Raw genomic sequence first — 19,200 nt, forward strand, 5'->3', positions numbered from 1 at the left:
TCCTACTCATTCATTTGGGTAGTGAGCCAGTGAAAGAACTATGTGATTGCACAACCTTGTAAAAATAGCAGCCTAATGTTCTTCTAATTATACACTAGCATCTTGAAATGTCAGGGATATATTTTGTATTTTTCCTGCAAACTATTCTTGCCCATTTGCTACATATGTTGTCAAACAATATGAAATTCTATGCAATACCTGAAAGAAGTACAGGTCCACAATGACTGGAACGCCTTTGATGGTAGATCTACTTCATCAGGGATGACCTGCAGATAACATAACTGATGTAATAAATAATCAGTTGACTGATCTTTAATAATCAGAGAAATCATTTAAGATACTATTGAGTTGAGGGCATGAGAATTGCGATGTTTGTGATGTTCCTGAGAGCTTTAGCAGAATAGTACAACTCTAACTGGGATGTAAAACTGAACCGTAGTCTCAGTTTGTTGGAAGCTTACCAACCATCTTTTAAAAGTGTATCATTTTTATATCAGCTGGCCAGTATAGCTCAGATTGTTGGATTATGTTCTTTACATATGTATTTAGAGGTCAATAAACATTATGTTCCTAACAAATGTAATGCTGGTGGCAGGACTTGAATATTTTAGTCGTTTAGCTCTCAAAAATTCAGTTCTTGTGTATATATTATATTGTTATTTTTGGGAGATTTTTTAGCATTCAGTTCTCACTCTCATTTGTTTGCCATTTATTGGCAGATATATTTGGTATTTGTAATAATGTAACGAAAGATTTTTATGTGAAATTATGTTTGAAGGTTTTTTTTTTTTTAAAGCAAGTGGTTTTGTATCAGAGAACTGGCTTGTCTATTGAAAGAATTAAAGTAAAGCTTCTCTTTCATTGGTAAGGATGTGAATCTGCTTTGAAACTGATAGATGTCTGTAATGATTTTTCAGCTATGTACGAGTTTTTAGAATATTAAATTAGCTTCTTTATTTTTTTGTTATGTTTTATCTAAATTCTTCCTCTGTTTTGCAGGCAAAAACAAAGAAGGGGAATCTGGAAATATAATATATGACTATGAAGGTGCTATTCAACAAATTCCATATTACTTAAAAGATTTAGTGGACCAGAAGGGTCCTCCAAGATATGGTGATAAGGTAAATTTTAAAATGCTCTTAAGTACCTTTTTCTTTATTATTTTAATTGGTTTTAGAGGGTGGCAAAAAATATTGAAAAAGGAGTCTGTAAGTCTCTGATAGGTTAGTGAAAGAAAGTCTTACTTAGAACTTGTAAGTAATGCTTGAGAATTTTTACATCAAACAATACATTTAAATATGTGCATATTACAAGACCGTGTAATTTTGACTTGTAAAATAGTACCTTCGACTTCTTTAAACTGTCATTATTTCTTATTCCTTTATTTTTCATTAGATTGAATTTAGCATTGGTGAATCGTCTAGAAATGGCCAGAAGAGAGCTGTCAATATAAGAGTAGTTCTTCGCAATGTTGCTGGCAAATGCCAAGGCTTCATTGCTACATTGAAAGACAACTATGGATTCATTGAAAATGCTGACCATGAGAAGGAAGTTTTCTTTCATTTCAGGTAAGTTTATTATCCGTTTGAATTGCTCCATGGTGGCTGGGTGATAATGCAGTACAAGCAAACACTTGTATTACATTGTTTATTTTATATGATGTGATTAAGTTCTTCATGTGAATGAAGAACTGAAAGTATTTAATTTGGTCTGGTTTAAATTGTCTGTGTATTAACTTTGTCAGTAAAATCACTACCCTTGAAGTATTAAGATTTGAACATCTTGCTTATTGCTCTTGATGCATGACATCTAACTTAATGTTTTATTTATTTTTTTTTGCTCTGTATCTTTTTAAAACAGCTCTATTGAGAATGATCAGTTGGAATTTAATCTTGGCGATGAAGTAGAATATACATTGGCTAAAAAAGGGGCCAAGTTAAGTGCTGAAAACATCAAAAAACTTCCGAAAGGCACTGTTTCACCTGAGGTAAGTATAATTTCATGAAATAATCCCAATTTTGAGCTTAGTTCAGATAAGTGATTCTTAATTTTAAGTTTCTTAAAATTTGTTTCCCAACCATTTGTTTCAAGTTCAGTTCCACTTCCTGGCAGTTTGGGTAAGTGTCTTCTATACCCTTGGGCCAGCCAAAGCCTTGTGACAAGATTTGGTAGATAGAAACTGATGTGTGTAAAAAGTATATATGTGTGTAAAAGTATATGTGTGTGTGTGAGTTGGTATTTCTCTTCTCTTCATATGTGATTTCAATCTAATTTTCATTACTGTTGAGGAATCAGAAATACCAACATCTGTATTGCCTCCAGTAAAACCGAATTTTTTTTCTCTCAGTATTTTCAGTATCTTGAGGGAGAAAACTTTTAGATTCATATTTGGAACTAGTTGTTTCCAATTATAGTATACTCACCTTATCTGGTAGCCAACTGGAATTCTCAAGAAACACTGCCCAGAAAAAAAAAAAAAAAAAGTGTTATTAATTAGAGTCAAGAATATTTGTGTTAATTGTTATTAAAAGAAAGTTATTACTGTATCTTAAACAAATAGTTTAGCATTCTCTTGGTACAGTGCAGTATTTTATTTTATTGTATTTACAATTCCTGTATTTTATTAGGTTAATATAGGTTCTTTATTTAAATTATATTTTCCCATTTTACTCTCATTTCTACTAAATTAAGAATATTAATGATAATATTGGTGTATATAGATGGAGTCTTAATGAGTTCTGTAAGGTACTAAGGTAATTTAAAAAGTGATGATCAGGTAACCTGAAGACGTCAGTTATCTGTGGTGCTGGATAGGGGGTAGTTTACTGTATATATCACCTACATCATTTTGGAAAGAAAATTTGAGTTTATAACTAAAATTGCATACTAAAAGTTATTGGTAAAAATTTTAAAATTTTATATTTGATTGCAAACACAGATAAGAAATAGAAATTTGTACAGTAACTAAATTTATAAAGCAATAAAATTAAGTTTTATATGGTAGGAGATATGTCACATTTTTCTTGTTATGAATTTATCTCTCTTCTTTTTATTAGTTTCATCTGAAGGAAGGGACTGTACTCATAGACCTTGCAGGCCCTCCAGCATTGGCAAGATTGATGTCTTTACTATTTGCTTCAGCTGTTGCAAGTTGAAGATTGCAGGTTAGGCATGTATAGGTAGAGAATGCAAGAAGGCCAGTATTCTGGGAAGTAATGACTGGTTGTAGTAATTAGTATAGGACTTGGGAGTTGGGGGTGGACACTAAACGATGAAAGGAGAAATAAGGAGCGAATTGAGAGTACTTGGGTGGAGATGGCACTATACTTGCTGGAACTAAGGCATAAAGGCCATTATAGTTTCAGTAGAAAAGGCAGAAAGGAAATGATACTTATGTTGGCCAGAGTTTGGAGTGTATTTATGAGTGTCTTCATAGCAATCATTGTGTTTGGATGCAGTCTAAGATGCATGTGTGTGGCAACAGCAGCAGCACTGTCCTAGATGTGGGGACAGTACCCTATTGTTAGTCTCTCCTGAGCCTTGTACAGGACTGATAGTTGATGATAACGTTTTAGAGCAAGCACAGTTGTCATTAGATATCTTGTGATCAAAGCTTAAGGAATTATGTTTTCTTAGTAAAATAATTTTATCACTGCTTATGTTAAATTGCCTCTTTTTAAGTGTTTTGAAATTTGACGTTTCATTTTCAGGAAATTATTTGGGAAAAAGGGACCCTACAAGGAAAGATTATTCGACCCTTACGCATTGTCAATCCTGAACAGGATGAATATAGTGGTCTAGTACAAGTTGGTTTGGATGGTAAGTGCCTCAGTTCATTCTACTCTGTACCCTTCATTATTTTCTTAAACTCCTCAATATGTAAGAGATTATTTATAAATTTATTTTATTAGATCTTTTTAATTGACATTATTCTATTGTCTTTCTTGTACTTACTTATGCTTTAGTTTTACATATGATCTGATTCGTTAATTTTGTGACTTATATCTGGGTAGGCTGTACACTTTTTTATGGAGAGTGATTACATTTTTGCTGAGCTATTAAAATACTGGTCTAGCACTCTAAACATTTTGTAGGGAGGCAAGTTACTAGTATCAGAGTTGATTGCTTGGTAACTGCCATGTGGTATTTAGTTGCTTCCCTTTGTATCCTCTTTCACTTTGTGAGGTTTTTTTTTTTGTGTCCCCCACTGTCTTTTTGCCCTTCCAAGATTGATAAAATAGATACAGTCAAGTTTCAGGGTAAATAAAATAGATTGGTCTACTCCTCAAAATTTGGGTCCTTTTGCTTATGTTAAAAATCCTTGCAGTTATAAATATTGAAGAGTAAGGAAGGTGGATTACAGAAATATGTCAGATAAGCCTAGTTATAATCTCTGGAAGCTCTGAGTTCAGATACTGCCTGGGTTGGCTATAAACTTTCTTAAATATGTATGACCTTGTGTCAGTGTTTGAAATCATTGTTAATATTAATACTGCAAAAGGCAGTGAGCAGGTAGAATCCTTAGCACACCAAGCAAAATGCTTAGTGGCATTTTGTCTGTCTTCTATGTTCTGAGTTCAAATTTCGCTGAGGTCGACTTTGTCTTTGATCCTTTTGAGGTTGCTAAAATAAGTTGATCACTGAGGTCAATGTAATCAACTTACCCCTTCCCCAGAAATTACTGGCCTTGGCCAGAATTCGAAACCAATACTAATACTGCATGTCTGTGTGGTTAAAAGGTTTGCTTCACAATCACATGATTCTGGGTTCAATCCTGCTATGTAACGCCATAGCATCTTTTTGATCAAAGCATTTAAAAGAAATTTGGTAGATGGAAACCTGTTATACCCTCACACCTGTCTACCATCTCTCTCCATCATTTCTTTTAGTCATCATATCAAGCCACTTGAGACAAAAGCATTTGATCTGTGCATAGTGAATTCCCTACTTTTTGGGATCTATCATACCTTTCCATTCCCACATTATCTCTTTTCCTTTTACTTTTCCTTTCTCTCTGTTTCCAAATGATTATGATAGAGTGGGCAGGGGTGGGATTTCGCTCTTGCATCTCTCAAATGCTCTCCCTAGGTCTTCTGACTCTATGTCCTCCTGTTTACCTCGTTCATGTTACCTTGAGAATATACTTCATTCCTCCTCCTCTCTTCTGTTCCTTCTCTGCTGCCACCCTCTCGACAACAAATCCAATCCTCTCATCATACTGTAACTTCCCACAATACCTCATCTGAAGTCATCTCATTCTCTTTCTTGTTCTCTCTTTTATACAACCTCATTAGTGCTGATGGCACATTAAACACCCATTTTATTACTCTGCAAAGTGGTTTGCAAATTGAGCAGAGACAATATTGACTTGAGGGGATTCTTTAGTCATGCTGCAGGCAAGACAATTTCTGTTGTGCTGGTGCCATAAAAAATACATCTATTACACTCTATAAAGTGGTTGGTGCTTGAAAGGGCAGCCAGCCAATAGAGAATAGGCCAAAACTGAAACACAGAAGCAAGTTGTCTGACCCATCAGAACCTGTCAAAGCATCCCACCCGTGCCAACATGGGAAGTGGATGTAAAAAATGATGATGGTTAGATATTAGGAGAGGTTGACACAATCAGTATTGTGCTGAACAAAAATACCTTGTAGTATTTGGTTCTTTTCATTACACCTAAGATTATGCCTCATAGTGATAAAAAATGCAGGGCAAAATATTGGTGCTGTTGTAAGGCAAAAAACAGCTGCCTTTCAATGCCTGAACCCTGTAAAATAATAAAAGAATATCATATTAAAGTTGTAAGTTATTACACACCTTAAAATGTGAAAGATCGTATTTATGAAATAATTTCCTATTTTCATTTCTTTTTGTGTTACAGAAGATGAAGAGGAAGTGTACCAATATGGTATTACTAGCCTGGCTGATAAACGAGATTTCCTCCAGAAGGGTGATGTTGTAAAGTTCCAGATTGCATCAGTGAAAGCCACTGGGAAAAAACGAGCTGTTTGTGTGGCTGCTATGCGTAGCTATGTGCGTGCTAAAGTTGATTCTGTGAAGGGATTGGTAAGTTAAATTTTATATGGTTTCTGCATTTGAAGTAGACAAATCACAAATCCCTCCAGGCATATGACTCTGCTCGATCAGTAGGAAAGGCATGGGCAGAAAGATGCACCCAGTGCAAGCTATGGACACATAAGAGGTGCAGCAATATCAGAGGAAGGTTGACTGAAGGGTTTTACTTACTTTCTGAAGTTTGGTACTTGTTTTATTGGTCTCTTTTGCCAAACTGCTAAGTTATGTGAATGTAAACAAACTAACACCAGTTGTCAAGCAGTTGTAGGAAACAAACAAAAAGGTAACATCATTATATGCCTGTTTTCCATGTTAGCATGGGTTGGACATCTTCACAGGAACTAGCAAGGCCAGAGGCTGCACTAGGTTCCATAGTCTGTTTTGGCTTGAGTTTTATGACTGGATGCCCTTCCTAATGCCAACCAATTTACAGAGTGTACTGGGTGCTTTTTACTTGGCACCCACCTCCACACCAATGCTTTTTTACATGGCACCTTGGTTTTAGGATCTCGCTTCTGTTGTGGTGGATGGGTCTTCTTGAGTACAGCAGTGCACCATGTTTCTTGGTCCTCTGTCATCTTATACATACATTCCAAATGCATTCACAAGGCTTTATGCCATGCAGTGGGACTGAACCTGGAACCATGTGGTTGTGAAGCAAACTTCTCGTCACACAGCCATACCTGTGCTAGTGTTTATAATTAGGGTTGTTTCTGTTGGCTGTTCCCACATTCCCATTATTGTCAATTTTTGTCTTTCTGTCATCTGGAGTTTTGATAAAATAAATACCAGTCACACAGCAATTTCAGGCCTTGTGCATTTGCAAAGAAAAAGAAATTAAGGGTGGTAGTTTGTCAGATGCTTTACTGTATTTGTTCCTGCTCTTAATAGTTCCAAGTTCAGATCTTGCTAAAGTCAAATTAGGCATTCATCTATCCAGAGTTGGAAAAAAAGAAAATTATTCAAGTACTAGAATTGATTTGATGTACCCATGCCCAAAATATCTGGCCTTCGTATATTATGTTTGAAATTATTTTAATTTATGTGAAGGTTGATAAAAAGTACTAGATAAACACCGAGATTGATGTAATCATCTTTTCCATCCACCCAAATGAATGGCATTATGCCAATGTCATAAATTATTGAGAGAAGTAGATTAACAGAAGCATCTAAGTATCAAATAAAATACAGCATTTAGTTAAAACTCTTTTTTGCATTCCTTAGTTCAAATCTCATTGAGGCCAAATTCCATCTTTGCCTTTTATCCTTTCAATATTGATAAAAATACATTTGCAGTCAAATATTGGGAGTTGATGTAATCAGCTAATCCTCTCACTGCAAAATTACTAGCCTTGTGATTAAACCAAAAACCATTATTATTATTATTATTATTATTATTATTATCAATGATTCTTTCTACTATAGCACAAGGCCTGAAATTTTGGGGGAGAGGTTAGTCGGTTACACTGACCCTAGTGCTCAACTGGTGCTTATTTTATTGACCCCGAAGGGATGAAAGGCAAAGTAATCTCAGCGGAATTTGAACTCAGAATGTTAAGACAGATGAAATATTGCTAAGCATTTTGCCTGACAGGCTAATGATTTTGCCATTTCATTGCCTTAATTATTATTAATAATCATAATAATGGTTTCAAATTTTGGCACAAAGCCAGCAATTTTGGGGGAGGGAGTAAGTCGAATGCATTGGCCCATGTACTCAGCTATCCCCCCTCCCCTAAATTTCAGGCCTTGTGCCTATAGTAGAAAGGATTATTATTATTATTGGTTTCAAAAAAGATGGACATGTCTTTGGAAGCTGTGAATTTTTTGCCCAATTTTCATTGAAAGTTTTGTAATATATATTGATATTTTTGCATATTTCTGTAGCCAAGCCAACTGTGCTCTTGCTGAGCTAATCGGTTAGGCAGAATTTTCCCCTTTTAGGGGCGAATTTCTCATTTCAAATTTTGAAATTTCAATTTCCAACTTCAAAATTTTACAAAAAATGTCTATGAAGAGAACTGTAAGCTGTTCCCTTCTTTGCACACCACACCCTCTGCAGTCGAACGACAACATATCTCAAACACCAAACGTAAACTCTCTATGCCCAATCCACACCTTAAAAGGCAAAGAAGAGAAAGAGAAAAAGTGTTCCAGCATGTGCAGCACTAGAGAGGGGAATGAAGGCTGTTCTATGGACTGCCTTTCTAGCAAACATTTCCTTGCTCTCACCACCACTATTGCTCCTACACTGGAGAGGGAGGAAGAGAGAAGTGGGAACATGTACCAGTGAGATTACCACCAGCAACACCACCAAGACCAACACAAGCAACAACAACAAGGCCAAGTGCAATGGCTTCGCATATGCAGTGAAACAAACCTTAGATGAAATAAATGCTACAATTTATCATAGTCCTCCAGACAATAACAGAGGAATTCAAGACAGGATGCTCCTGGGAGCTCTATGCTAACTTCCAAAAGTCCCTTGCCTGGCAGTGCTACCGAGGGGCGCTGCCTGTTCAGGATAAACTTTACAGGCATGGAAGTGCCGTGAGCTGGGCCTGCCCAAGTTGTGCTCAGCGATGTAACTGTTCTGTATGCACTCGTCCAGTGCTCGAGTATTGCTGGCCTGTGGGTTTATGTCGAACAGCTGCTGTCGTGTGTAGGATGGATCTGGCTATCAGCTGAATCCATAGTGAGAATTGCCCTGCCGACCTCCTTTAACTGGGAGGGGAAGGTAATTTTCATTTGTCTGGTTTGTTTGAAAGGGCTAAAGTCAGATACTTTCCTCTTTGACCAAGGCCTCATCAACTTTTTCAAGTTCCACTTGAAAAGAAAGGTGAGAGTAGAGAGGGAAGTGTTGTCTTCTAGCTAATTTGTTAAAAGGTGGGTGAATGTCAGAAGAATGACCAATCTGGATGAACCAATTCTTAGATTACACCTGTAAAAAAAAAATAGGTATAAAAGGGAGAAAGGGTTCTTGCCTTGTTGACCAGGCACCCGTGGCTTTCATCCTTTCAGGGTTGATAAAATAAGTACATGTCGAGTACTGGGGTCAATGTAATTGACTTATCCTTTCCCTTGAAATTATTGGCCTTGTCCCAAAATTTGAAACCTATACATATATTTCAGTTCTTAATGTTTTGAGTTTGTATCTCAGCAGGATAAATTTTGCCTTTCATCCTTACAATGCTGATAAAATACCAATGAAGTACTGGGGTCAATTTAATCTACTAATCTTTCCTCTTAGATTTTTGGCCTTGTGTCTATGCTAGAAACAATGATTATATATTTTTTTAAAGATTTTATACGTTTTTAGTAGAAAGTGGGTTATACATCTTTAGATTGTATACCTGACTTTCTACTATAAAATTAAAGAAATTGACAGAATGCTGAACTCCAGACTAAACAACTCAAACAACATTTATTTACTTGGTAAACATACATATCTTTTAGTGAGAATAACGAGCTGTCGAGTATAAGACCGAAAGATGTAGGGACAGCTTTAAACACACGTCCATGCTCAATCGCTGGCCAGCGAGAAAGAGAATGAATTGAGCGGGAAACGCTTGCTTGTTTTATTCTACGCATGCGCAGGCGTTACTACACATTCATATTTGCATAAATTTTTCTTTCAGTTTGGCTTCCTGAATTATGAAGTTGAAGATGGCAAAAAGCTATTCTTTCATATGACTGAAGTCCATGACAGTATTGAGCTGCAACCTGGTGATGAAGTTGAATTTGTAGTTGTGCAGAATCAAAGAAATGCCAAATTTTCAGCTTGTAGTTTGCGTAAAATTACGTAAGTTACATTTTTCTCATTTCTTCTTGTTACTTTTACAGTTTTTACATTCTTGTTTTTTTTTTCTGTTGCTTATACCAGGCCAGTCTTCATAGAGCAAACTTATGATCAAAGGTGTTCCCACTATGAAAATCCTGTCTTGTTGAATATTAGAGGCTACATGTAAAAAACATGTCTCCTTCTTAAAGACATTAGAGTGTCGTTTCAGGTAGATTTGGTCTGTATTTTCAAGCAGGTTGAGCTAACTTTTGCTGGCAATGTTTCTGCTTTTATATAATGGGGTATGGTTTGGCAGAATTGGAGTCGCAGATGAAATTTCTTAATTCAAATACTATCATTTTTCTGACTTTACATCAGCCTATGCCCCTCAGCCGGGGTTACCTGATGAACAGAAGAACTGATTTTATGACACCCTTTTGCAGACTACCTTGTTGAAGAATGACAGGGACCTTCTCTTTGTGGTTGGTGACTTCAATGGGCATGTTGGATGACATGCAGGGGGCTTCCATGGCATATATGGAGGCTATGGTTTTGGTTCTCGCAATGAGGAGGGAACCAGGCTGCTGGAATTCTGCAATACAAATGATCTTATGGTTTGTAATACTAACTTCAGGAAACCTGCCAGCCACCTATTCACCTACCGATCTGGTGGACACATTAATTAAATTGATTATATCCTCGCCAGGAAACAGGAAAGATGGCTATTTATAAATGCCAAAACTTTCCTCACAACATAGATTAGAATGCACCCCACAACATAGATTAGTAGTTAGTGACTTCAGGATCGGCGCTAAATGGATGCCCAAAAGATGGCCAGCATGGAAAAGAAGGGTCTAGAAGCTTAAAGATCCTGCAAATGGACAGAGATTTAGAGACGTATTACTTGAAGCTTTTGAAAAAATAGAGGGGGATATAACATCACATGATGTGGAAAACAACTGGAGGTTTGTACGTGACAACCTGTTGAGGTTACTGACCAGATCTGTGGATAGTGCAAAGTCCCCTCTCGACCTAAGGTAATGTGGTGGTGGAACAGTGTAGTTGACAGGGCCATTAGGGAAAAGAAACAGGCATGGAAGGACTGGAAGAATGGTGGTAGCAGGGAATTGTATCAGACTGCCAGACGGGAAGCGAGGAGACAAGTTTACTTAGCCAGAGGGAAAGCAGATAAGAAAATACTTGCCAGTGTTCTGCGTTGTGAGGACCAAAGACTTGAAGTGTTTCATGTTGCAAAACAGTGTGTGAGAGAGAGTCGTGATGTCATAGGAGAGAAATGTGTCTGCATGGATAATGGCTCACTTGCATTTAATGAGGCTGAAAGGAAAGAGACTTGGAGATGCCAATATGAAATTAAGAGAATGAATGGGAGAAAGAGAGTCTGCCGAATGTTGACCCAACAGAGGGACCAGCTATCCGAATTGACAGTACCTTGGTAGATAAAGCAACTAAGGGTATGAAGACAGGGAAAGGTCCCAGCCTATCAGGAATCACTACAGAGATGCTTAAAATATCTGGCGATGTCAGCTGTAGTCTAGTCACCCGTATAGTCAATCAGGTGATACATGACGGAGTCTTACCCAATGACTGGTGTAGCAGCACCACAGTCAACTGCTACAAAGGTAAAGGTGATGCATTAGATTTGAATAATTACAAAAGTATCAAGTTGTTGGATCAGGTAATGAAAGCCAGTGAGAGGGTCATAGCCCACTAATTAGAGAGAGAGTCACTCTAGATGAGATGCTGTTTGGGTTTGTGCCAGGGAGAAGCACCACTGATGTTATATTTCTGGTAAGACAGCTGCAGGAGAAATATCTAGCCAAAGATAAACCTCTGTACCTGGCTTTCGTTAACATGGAGAAAACCTCTGACAAGGTTCCCCGATCCTATATCTGGTGGTCAATGTGGAAACTAGGGATTAGATGAGTGGTTAGTGAGAGCTGTACAAGCCGTGTACAGAGAAGCTGCTAGTAAGGTGAGGGTTGGCAGTGAGTACAGTGAAGAATTCCGGGTTGGGTAGGGGCCCACCATGGATCAGTCCTCAGCCCCCTCTTATTCATCATAGTCTTCCAGGCAATAACAGAGGAATTCATGACAAGATGCCTCTGGGAGCTCCTCTATTCTGATGACCTTGCTCTAATAGCTAAATCAATATCAGAACTAGAGGAGAAGTTTCAGGTATAGAAGCAAGGTCTAGAATCGAAGGGCCGTAGACTCAATCTAACAAAAACCAAAGTCATAATAAGTAGGAAGGCAGACAAATCACAAATCCCTTAAGGTAGATGGCCTTGCTTGATCTGTAGAAAAGGCATAGGTAGAAGCTCCATAAGATGTACCCGGTGTAAGTGATGGACACACAAGAGGTGCAGCGATATCAAAGGAAGGCTAACTGGGAAGATAGTTTTTGTGCAGAAAACAGCTTCTGTTACATTCCAGGGAAAAAAAACTACAAGTAGTTGATAGCTTCCATTACCTAGGTGACCAAGTCAGTAGCAGGGGTGGATGCTCTGAGAGTGTAGCTGCTAGAATAAGAATAGCCTGGGCAAAGTTCAGAGAGCTTCTACCTCTGCTGGTGACAAAGGGCCTCTCGCTCAGAGTAAAAGGTGGACTGTATGACCCATATGTGCGAACAGCCATGCTACATGGCAGTGAAACATGGGCCGTAACTGCTGAGTACATGCGTAAGCTTGCAAGGAATGAAGCTAGTATGCTCTGCTAGATCTGTAATGTCAGTGTGCACACACGACTGAGTGTAAACGCCCCGAGAGAAAAGTTGGGCATAAGAAGCATCAGATGTGGTGTGCATGAGAGACAACTGCGCTGGTATGGTCATGTGTTGCATATGGATGAGGACAGCAGTGTGAAAAAGTGTCACACCCTAGCAGTAGAAGGAACCTGTGGAAGAGGTAAACCCAGGAAGATCTGGGATGAGGTGGTTAAGCATGACCTTCAAACACTGGGCCTCACCGAGCCGATGACAAGCAACCGAGACCTTTGGAGATATGCTGTGCTTGAGAAGACCCGGCAAGCCAAGTGAGACTAACCGTGGCCTATGCCAGTGCAGAATAACCAGCCCATTTAAGAGTACTGTTCAGTCATGTGGCAATAAGCTGTGCTTGCAAAGACCTGTTGATGTAAGTGAAGTCATTGTCATGGCCAATGACAGTACCGTCTGTTTGGCACCCGTACCAGCGGCACATAAAAAACTCTGTTCGAGTCTGGTTGGTGCCAGTGCCGCCTGGCTGGTCCCGTATTAGTGGCACATAAAATGCACCATTCGAGTGTGATTGTTGCCAGTGCCACCTGACTGGCTTCCATGCTGGTACCACGTAAAAAGCACCATTTGAGCATGGTCATTGCCAGTGCTGCTTGACTGGCTCCCATGCTGGTGGCACGTAAAAAGCGTCATTCAAGCGTGGCCAGTGCCAGTACCGCCTGACTGGCCCTCGTGCCAGTGACACATAAAAGACACCCACTACACTCTTGGAGTGGTTGGCGTTAGGAAGGAAGGGCATCCAGTTGTAGAAACACTACTAGATCAGATTGGAGCCTGGTGCGGCCTTCTGGCTTGCCAGCTCTCAGTCAAACTGTCCAACCCATGCCAGCATGGAAAGCGGACGTTAAACGACGACAGTGATGATGATGACATCCTGCTTGGGTCACATTTAGGTTTTCAACCTTTTAGAGTTTCATAAAATAAGTACAATTAATGCACTGGTTCATGTTCATTTGACTGCACCGCTTTTTAACTGTTTCAGCTGAAATTGTTAATAAATTTTCATTTACTTATATTAATGTCTATGTAGAAAAATAAAGTTAAAACTTAAAATTTAAATTATGTGTAGATAATATGTTCTCCAACATTATGGATATAATGTGTAATATGATGCCAAAATTTGTTTTAAACACCTTTTGGGTTACTTCACATATTGAATTGATCACAAGTCTTTGTGTTAATGAAGGCTTTATTTTTTACATTGAGATAGTCTAATAAGAAATACAAGTAGAACCCACAATCTGATTTGCACCCCACTATTCTTAGAGTGTATGTAAAATGTGTAAAAAAGGTTTTAATTATTGTTCTTCCTCCTGGCAAAAACATGAAAAATCCAAAAGAAAAGAAAAAAAAACTGGGTGTTTACACAGCTTTGTGAATTTATCTTCTGTAGAAAAAAACGTTGTTCACTTCTCAATGATATAGGCTCTGGGTTCAGTCTCTGTGTGTGACATCTGAGATACATATGTTCTCCTATATCCTTGGGTCCAGTAATGTCTTGTGTGAGAATTTGGAAGACAGAAACTCAAAAAATCTGTTGTGTGTGTCTGTACAAACACAGATGTATGTGTGTGTTTCTTTGTCTTTATATCATATGCAAATTGTAAGCAGAAAGCATGGCTATCATACAGATGTTGTTTGGTTGTAATCTTCCATGAAAACATGCCCAGAGCAGAGTATAATATTACTTTGCATAGCAACAGTAAGAACGTTTGGCCATAGGAAATATCTCTCTACAAATCCTGTCTGACCTATGCAAGCATTGAAAATTAGATATTGAACTGATGATGATGATGATGTGTGTATATATGTTTGTGTGGATGTTTATAATCTACTCTAGGATACAGTTACAAAATGGTATTATTTCTTCATTTCTAACTGGACTTCATACAGTGACATCATTGTTTGTAGTTGGGCTGCAACTGGTGACTTTTGTAGCCCTTTTGCTATCAACAAATCACCTGGTAGCTTTTCACTTCTGAATTCCACTGGAATAAAATATCCTGTACATGTAATAATTTTCCATGCTAGCATGGAAAAATGAATGCCAAGTTATACAGTCGTGGCCAAAAATTTGGAATATAGGTTTGAAAATTAGAATTTTTATATTAAATTCCCAAAATGTTCCAAACTTTTGGCCATGACTGTAGCTATGGTAAAAGATATCCATGACAACATGCAGTGGGATTGAGTTAAGAAATATGTGATTATGAAGGAAAGGAGAAGGACATCTGGCTGTAGAAAATTGGTCTCAAATAAACTCTGTCAAACCCATGCAAGTATGGAAAAGTGTTAAATTGATGATATTGCTGTAACTCATCTCAGAATATGTTATACATCACGTTATTTAACCCTTTAGCATTTAAACAGGCCATGTCTGGCCCAAATAAGCTACCTGTTTTATGTTCTAACCTAGGGGTTGTCAGCCATTTTTACCTATGGACCTCTTTGATTCCTATTTTACTTGGGTGGACCCCCATAGCCATTCAGTGTTTAAAAAATCCTGTTGTTTTTTATAATTGAATATTATTAGTACTTGTATTAAAATTGTTAAATATTTTGTGTATTGGGGATGTATAACCAATTTATTGCACATAAACTTTACTGGTCTAGAGCACAATTTTTTCATGGCCCCTGAAAATTTATTGTGGACCCCCAATTTACTATATTGCAATTGTAAACCTCCAAAAATCTTATATGGACCCTGGTTGAGAACACCTGTTCTAACCAGCTAAATCCAGTCTATAACACCAATGCCACTATAAAATATACAATCTCATCAAAATTTTGAAGCAACATAATAATGCATGATTGATTAAAAGCACTGAATGAAAAAGCATTACATTTGACAGAATAATCTGGATGCTAAAGGGTTAAAGATTGTACTAGAGTAGGTATTCTTCATATTTATTGCATACATTCATGTTTTTTGTTTTTTTGTTGCTTTCTTCTGTTCAGAATTTCTGGAATATTAAATGAAATTTTGTTTGCCGTTTGGTATATGCTAGTAATTTAGAAATTATTTTCTTTTATTTAGTGATACACGACGCCCAGATCGCCTCTTAAATCGACTAAAGAGTTTTACAGAAGAGACCGGCCCTCGTATTATTCTAATTCGAGCACCAAAAGGTCCAGATGGCACGAAAGGTTTTGCCCATGCCCGGACAGCTGTAAAAATACTAGAATAATAGTCTTATGACCACAGCTTGCTGTTCTTTAGATTTCTCTCAATGTTTGTTTTTCTTCTCTCTCACTCACACTCTACAACTGCTCATTCTAATGTAGAAGCTTCCATTCTGAAGTTCCAGCTATATATCTACCTTTCTTCATATATATAAATACATACATATATACATATATCTATAAATACACACACACACACATGCATACACACATCTATATATATGAAGCAATGGAGATTCATCTGAAGATATAATTGGTTATTTACTAACCACTCTCCTAATACATACAGATTTGCCTGTTTTTTTTTTAAAAACATTCCCATATTTAGAACTACCTATAAAACATTTATTTATTTGGTTGAACTGTACAGTGTTCCAAGATACGTTTATTTGCTTTACTGAATATTGAACTTTGGAAGTTTACGGTTCATATCCTTTTTTTTCTTCTTTATTTCTCTACAGAAAAAGTAAAAAATAAAAAAAAAAATTCATTTGAATATTTATTTATCTATTTCCTTCTTAAGAAGAAAAAAAAAAACAAACATAATAAAACAAATTTCAACTCTTATCAATTAAGAAAATAAGAAAAATAAATAAAAATTGTAACAACTATTTGTAAAGATCTTTTTGATTCACTTGAACATGCTGGAATTTCAGAAGTTATCTATTCCATCTTTACATACATGTATCAATACATATATACATAGATATGTATATGTGTGAGTGCACACACACAAACATACACACATACTTGTGCATGTGTACACACATACATATTTTCCTCAAACATACGTAATATTAACACATACTCACTCACACAAACACTCGTTTTTCTCTCTCTCCCCTCTTACACATACAGAAACACATATTTACTTACACAAATTCTCCTTTTTTCCTTCCTTCCTTCCTTCTCTCTCATAAGCTACTTCCTCTCTTTCTCACACTATTCACACTTGTGCATGAGTAAAGTCTCACGCTTTCTCTCTTTCCCTTCCTCAATTTAGTTTTTAAGTTATGTTTAAATATATATTGTTTTCTTTTTTTTCTGCCAAATCTCTGTCTGTCTGTCTCTCTTTCTCTCTACTATTCTTTTCAGTCTCCTCTCTCTTTCTGTTTTTGATTTTCGTCTGTCTAACTATGTATTTTTCTGCCTTGGTGTGACATTCCCCTTGCTAGAGACAGTTAACTGTTTGTGCGTCATGATTATTCTTCAACTATGGTCTTCCATAACATAACATGGAAGTTGTAGCTTTAAGCATTACTATTCTCTCCATCCTGCTCTTCCGCACCATCCTAATTTAATTTTTTTTTTAACTCCCCACTACATTCCCCTAAAAAAGAAAGAAAATTTTAAAAAGCCAAAAAAAATTGAAAAAAACTTTTAAAAATTGAAAAAAAGATGAAAAATCCCATAAAAATTTTCTTAAAAAAAAGCTAAAAGGAATAAATAAAAAAAAAAAAATTCCCTTTCATTTTCACCCCTCCTCATGAATGCTTTCAAAATGATTTAAAAAAATATATTTTTTTTTAAATTAGTCAATGCCTTGATATTATGGATTGTTAAGCGTCAATAGTTCTGTAAGATTAGAGCTAAATTAATTAATCTAACAAAATTTGTATCCTACTTTGCTGTCAGTCGAGGCTGAGCAATGTCCTTGTATATCCTCAAGTGTTAGCTTCTGTGTCAGCTTTTTTCTTTTCAGACAAAGCATCCTTTGCCTGAACAAAGTGTTTTGTGACACTAGTTTTAACTTCATACAGATTGAGACAACCTTATTCTTTCATCTTATAAAGTCTTGATTACTGGCTTAATTATTTAATTAAACTGCAGAGTTTCATATATCAGCGATGACCACCTCTGACTGATTATCAGGTGAAAATCATTGGCCTAGTTGCATGCTGTTTAATGATCTTATTAACCAGTTTTGGCTGACTATTTTCTAATTGACCTTATAGCAAATTTATTGGTTTATACCTAAGTAAAATATTTGTCTCTGGCTGACCAGTTTCAATTGATATATAATGAAAAATTGATTGGCCTAGTTGACTGGTATTTGATATGATCAACCAACCGGTTCTGGCTATTTAGTTCTTTCTAACTGATCACAATTAGCAAAACTGTCGTTAGCCTGTTCCAGTGACATTTGACTTCATCATAACATTTGTCAACGTCCATTTTTGAAATGTTTTTCATTGAGGGTTAGCTATAAGAAGTGAGCCATGTTGTAAACTTCACTTCCATATTATATAGAATAATGTAAAAGCTCTCTCTTATGTTTTCTTAGTGATTCGGCTGGCATTATGAATTTCTAGAGCCTTCTTAGCATCACCATTAGATTAACTTCTTCCCACAAAAATATGAATTAATGATTTTTAAAGTTTCAGATTTTAATCTGGTGTTTTCTCTGATTAATGAATTTATTATTAGTCCAAATGAAAACCTGATTGAACAACACTTTCCTCTCTGTTTCTCTTTCTCTCTGTCTATTTTTTTTCTTTATAGATATTTCTTTTGCTTGATATATTGATTTTTGCAAAAGAAATATTTTTTTATCTGTGCTATTGACAATTGATTCTTTCTGTTTTTCGTTCAAAACAAACTTTGAAAAAATGAAATTAAAAATGAAAAAAAAATTTTAAAAGTCAAAACTAATTGCAAAAAAAAAAGAGAATTCCATAAAAAAAACCCCTTCAAAAAGAGAACTGAAAAAAAAAAAAAGGAACCCCCCCCCCAAGAACCCCCCTTTCTCATACAAACAAAAAAACAAGAAAAATAGCCCCTACAAACCCCACCTACCTTTAAAAAAACAACAAAAAAACCAAAGCATAACTCTTGTAATTCTTACTAAAACTTTTGTGCTACTCAAAAAAAAAGTAAAAAATAAACAATAAAAAAATTTTTTAAATACTCTACTGCTGACAAATATCATCTCTTCCCTGTTTTCTTGACAATTTCTTTTTTTGAAAAAAAAAACCCAACAAAAACATTTTTTTTAATCATTTATTAAGTTCTTGTTTTTCTGCAATATTCTTCAGCAAAAAAAAAAAAATAAAAAAAAAAAATAAAGAAATGGGAAACAAATGCTGCAGTCAATTGAGTTGCTGAGGAATGGAAATACTAACTAACTGGTTAATAGTTCTTCATTCTATCTCCTTATCATGGTGGTTGTGGAGTGCCCTATCCACAACTAGAGACCATGGTACATGTAGCTTTTTGTTGACGACTGCGATGTGTGTACATTGTAAACTTTCAGCAGCTCATTATATCTATCTACATGTAAAAGAAGTACCACTACAGTATGGTGCTGGTGTATGTGTGAGCCATACTTTTCTCATTTCCATAAAAATTTTGAGAAACACTGAAATTG

At 36.4% G+C, this 19,200-nt stretch overlaps 1 protein-coding gene across 2 annotated transcripts in view; it reads left to right on the plus strand.

Moving 5' to 3' along the window:
- LOC106878826 (cold shock domain-containing protein E1) overlaps nucleotides 1-18,745 on the plus strand; it is a 65,780-nt gene extending 47,035 nt beyond the window's left edge. For both annotated transcript variants that reach the window (XM_014928166.3, XM_089350846.1), the window contains exons 13-19: nucleotides 1,000-1,121; nucleotides 1,396-1,568; nucleotides 1,861-1,987; nucleotides 3,711-3,819; nucleotides 5,882-6,066; nucleotides 9,714-9,877; nucleotides 15,688-18,745. In XM_014928166.3, the coding sequence (XP_014783652.1) occupies nucleotides 1,000-1,121; nucleotides 1,396-1,568; nucleotides 1,861-1,987; nucleotides 3,711-3,819; nucleotides 5,882-6,066; nucleotides 9,714-9,877; nucleotides 15,688-15,838 (1,031 nt within the window). In that variant the 3' untranslated portion in view covers nucleotides 15,839-18,745. The remainder of the gene's footprint in view (nucleotides 1-999; nucleotides 1,122-1,395; nucleotides 1,569-1,860; nucleotides 1,988-3,710; nucleotides 3,820-5,881; nucleotides 6,067-9,713; nucleotides 9,878-15,687) is intronic.
- Nucleotides 18,746-19,200: the final 455 nt, after the last annotated feature.

Source organism: Octopus bimaculoides, chromosome 4, assembly GCF_046866305.1.
Source record: "Octopus bimaculoides isolate indiv1 chromosome 4, ASM4686630v1, whole genome shotgun sequence".
Classification (NCBI taxonomy): Eukaryota; Metazoa; Mollusca; class Cephalopoda; order Octopoda; family Octopodidae; genus Octopus; species Octopus bimaculoides.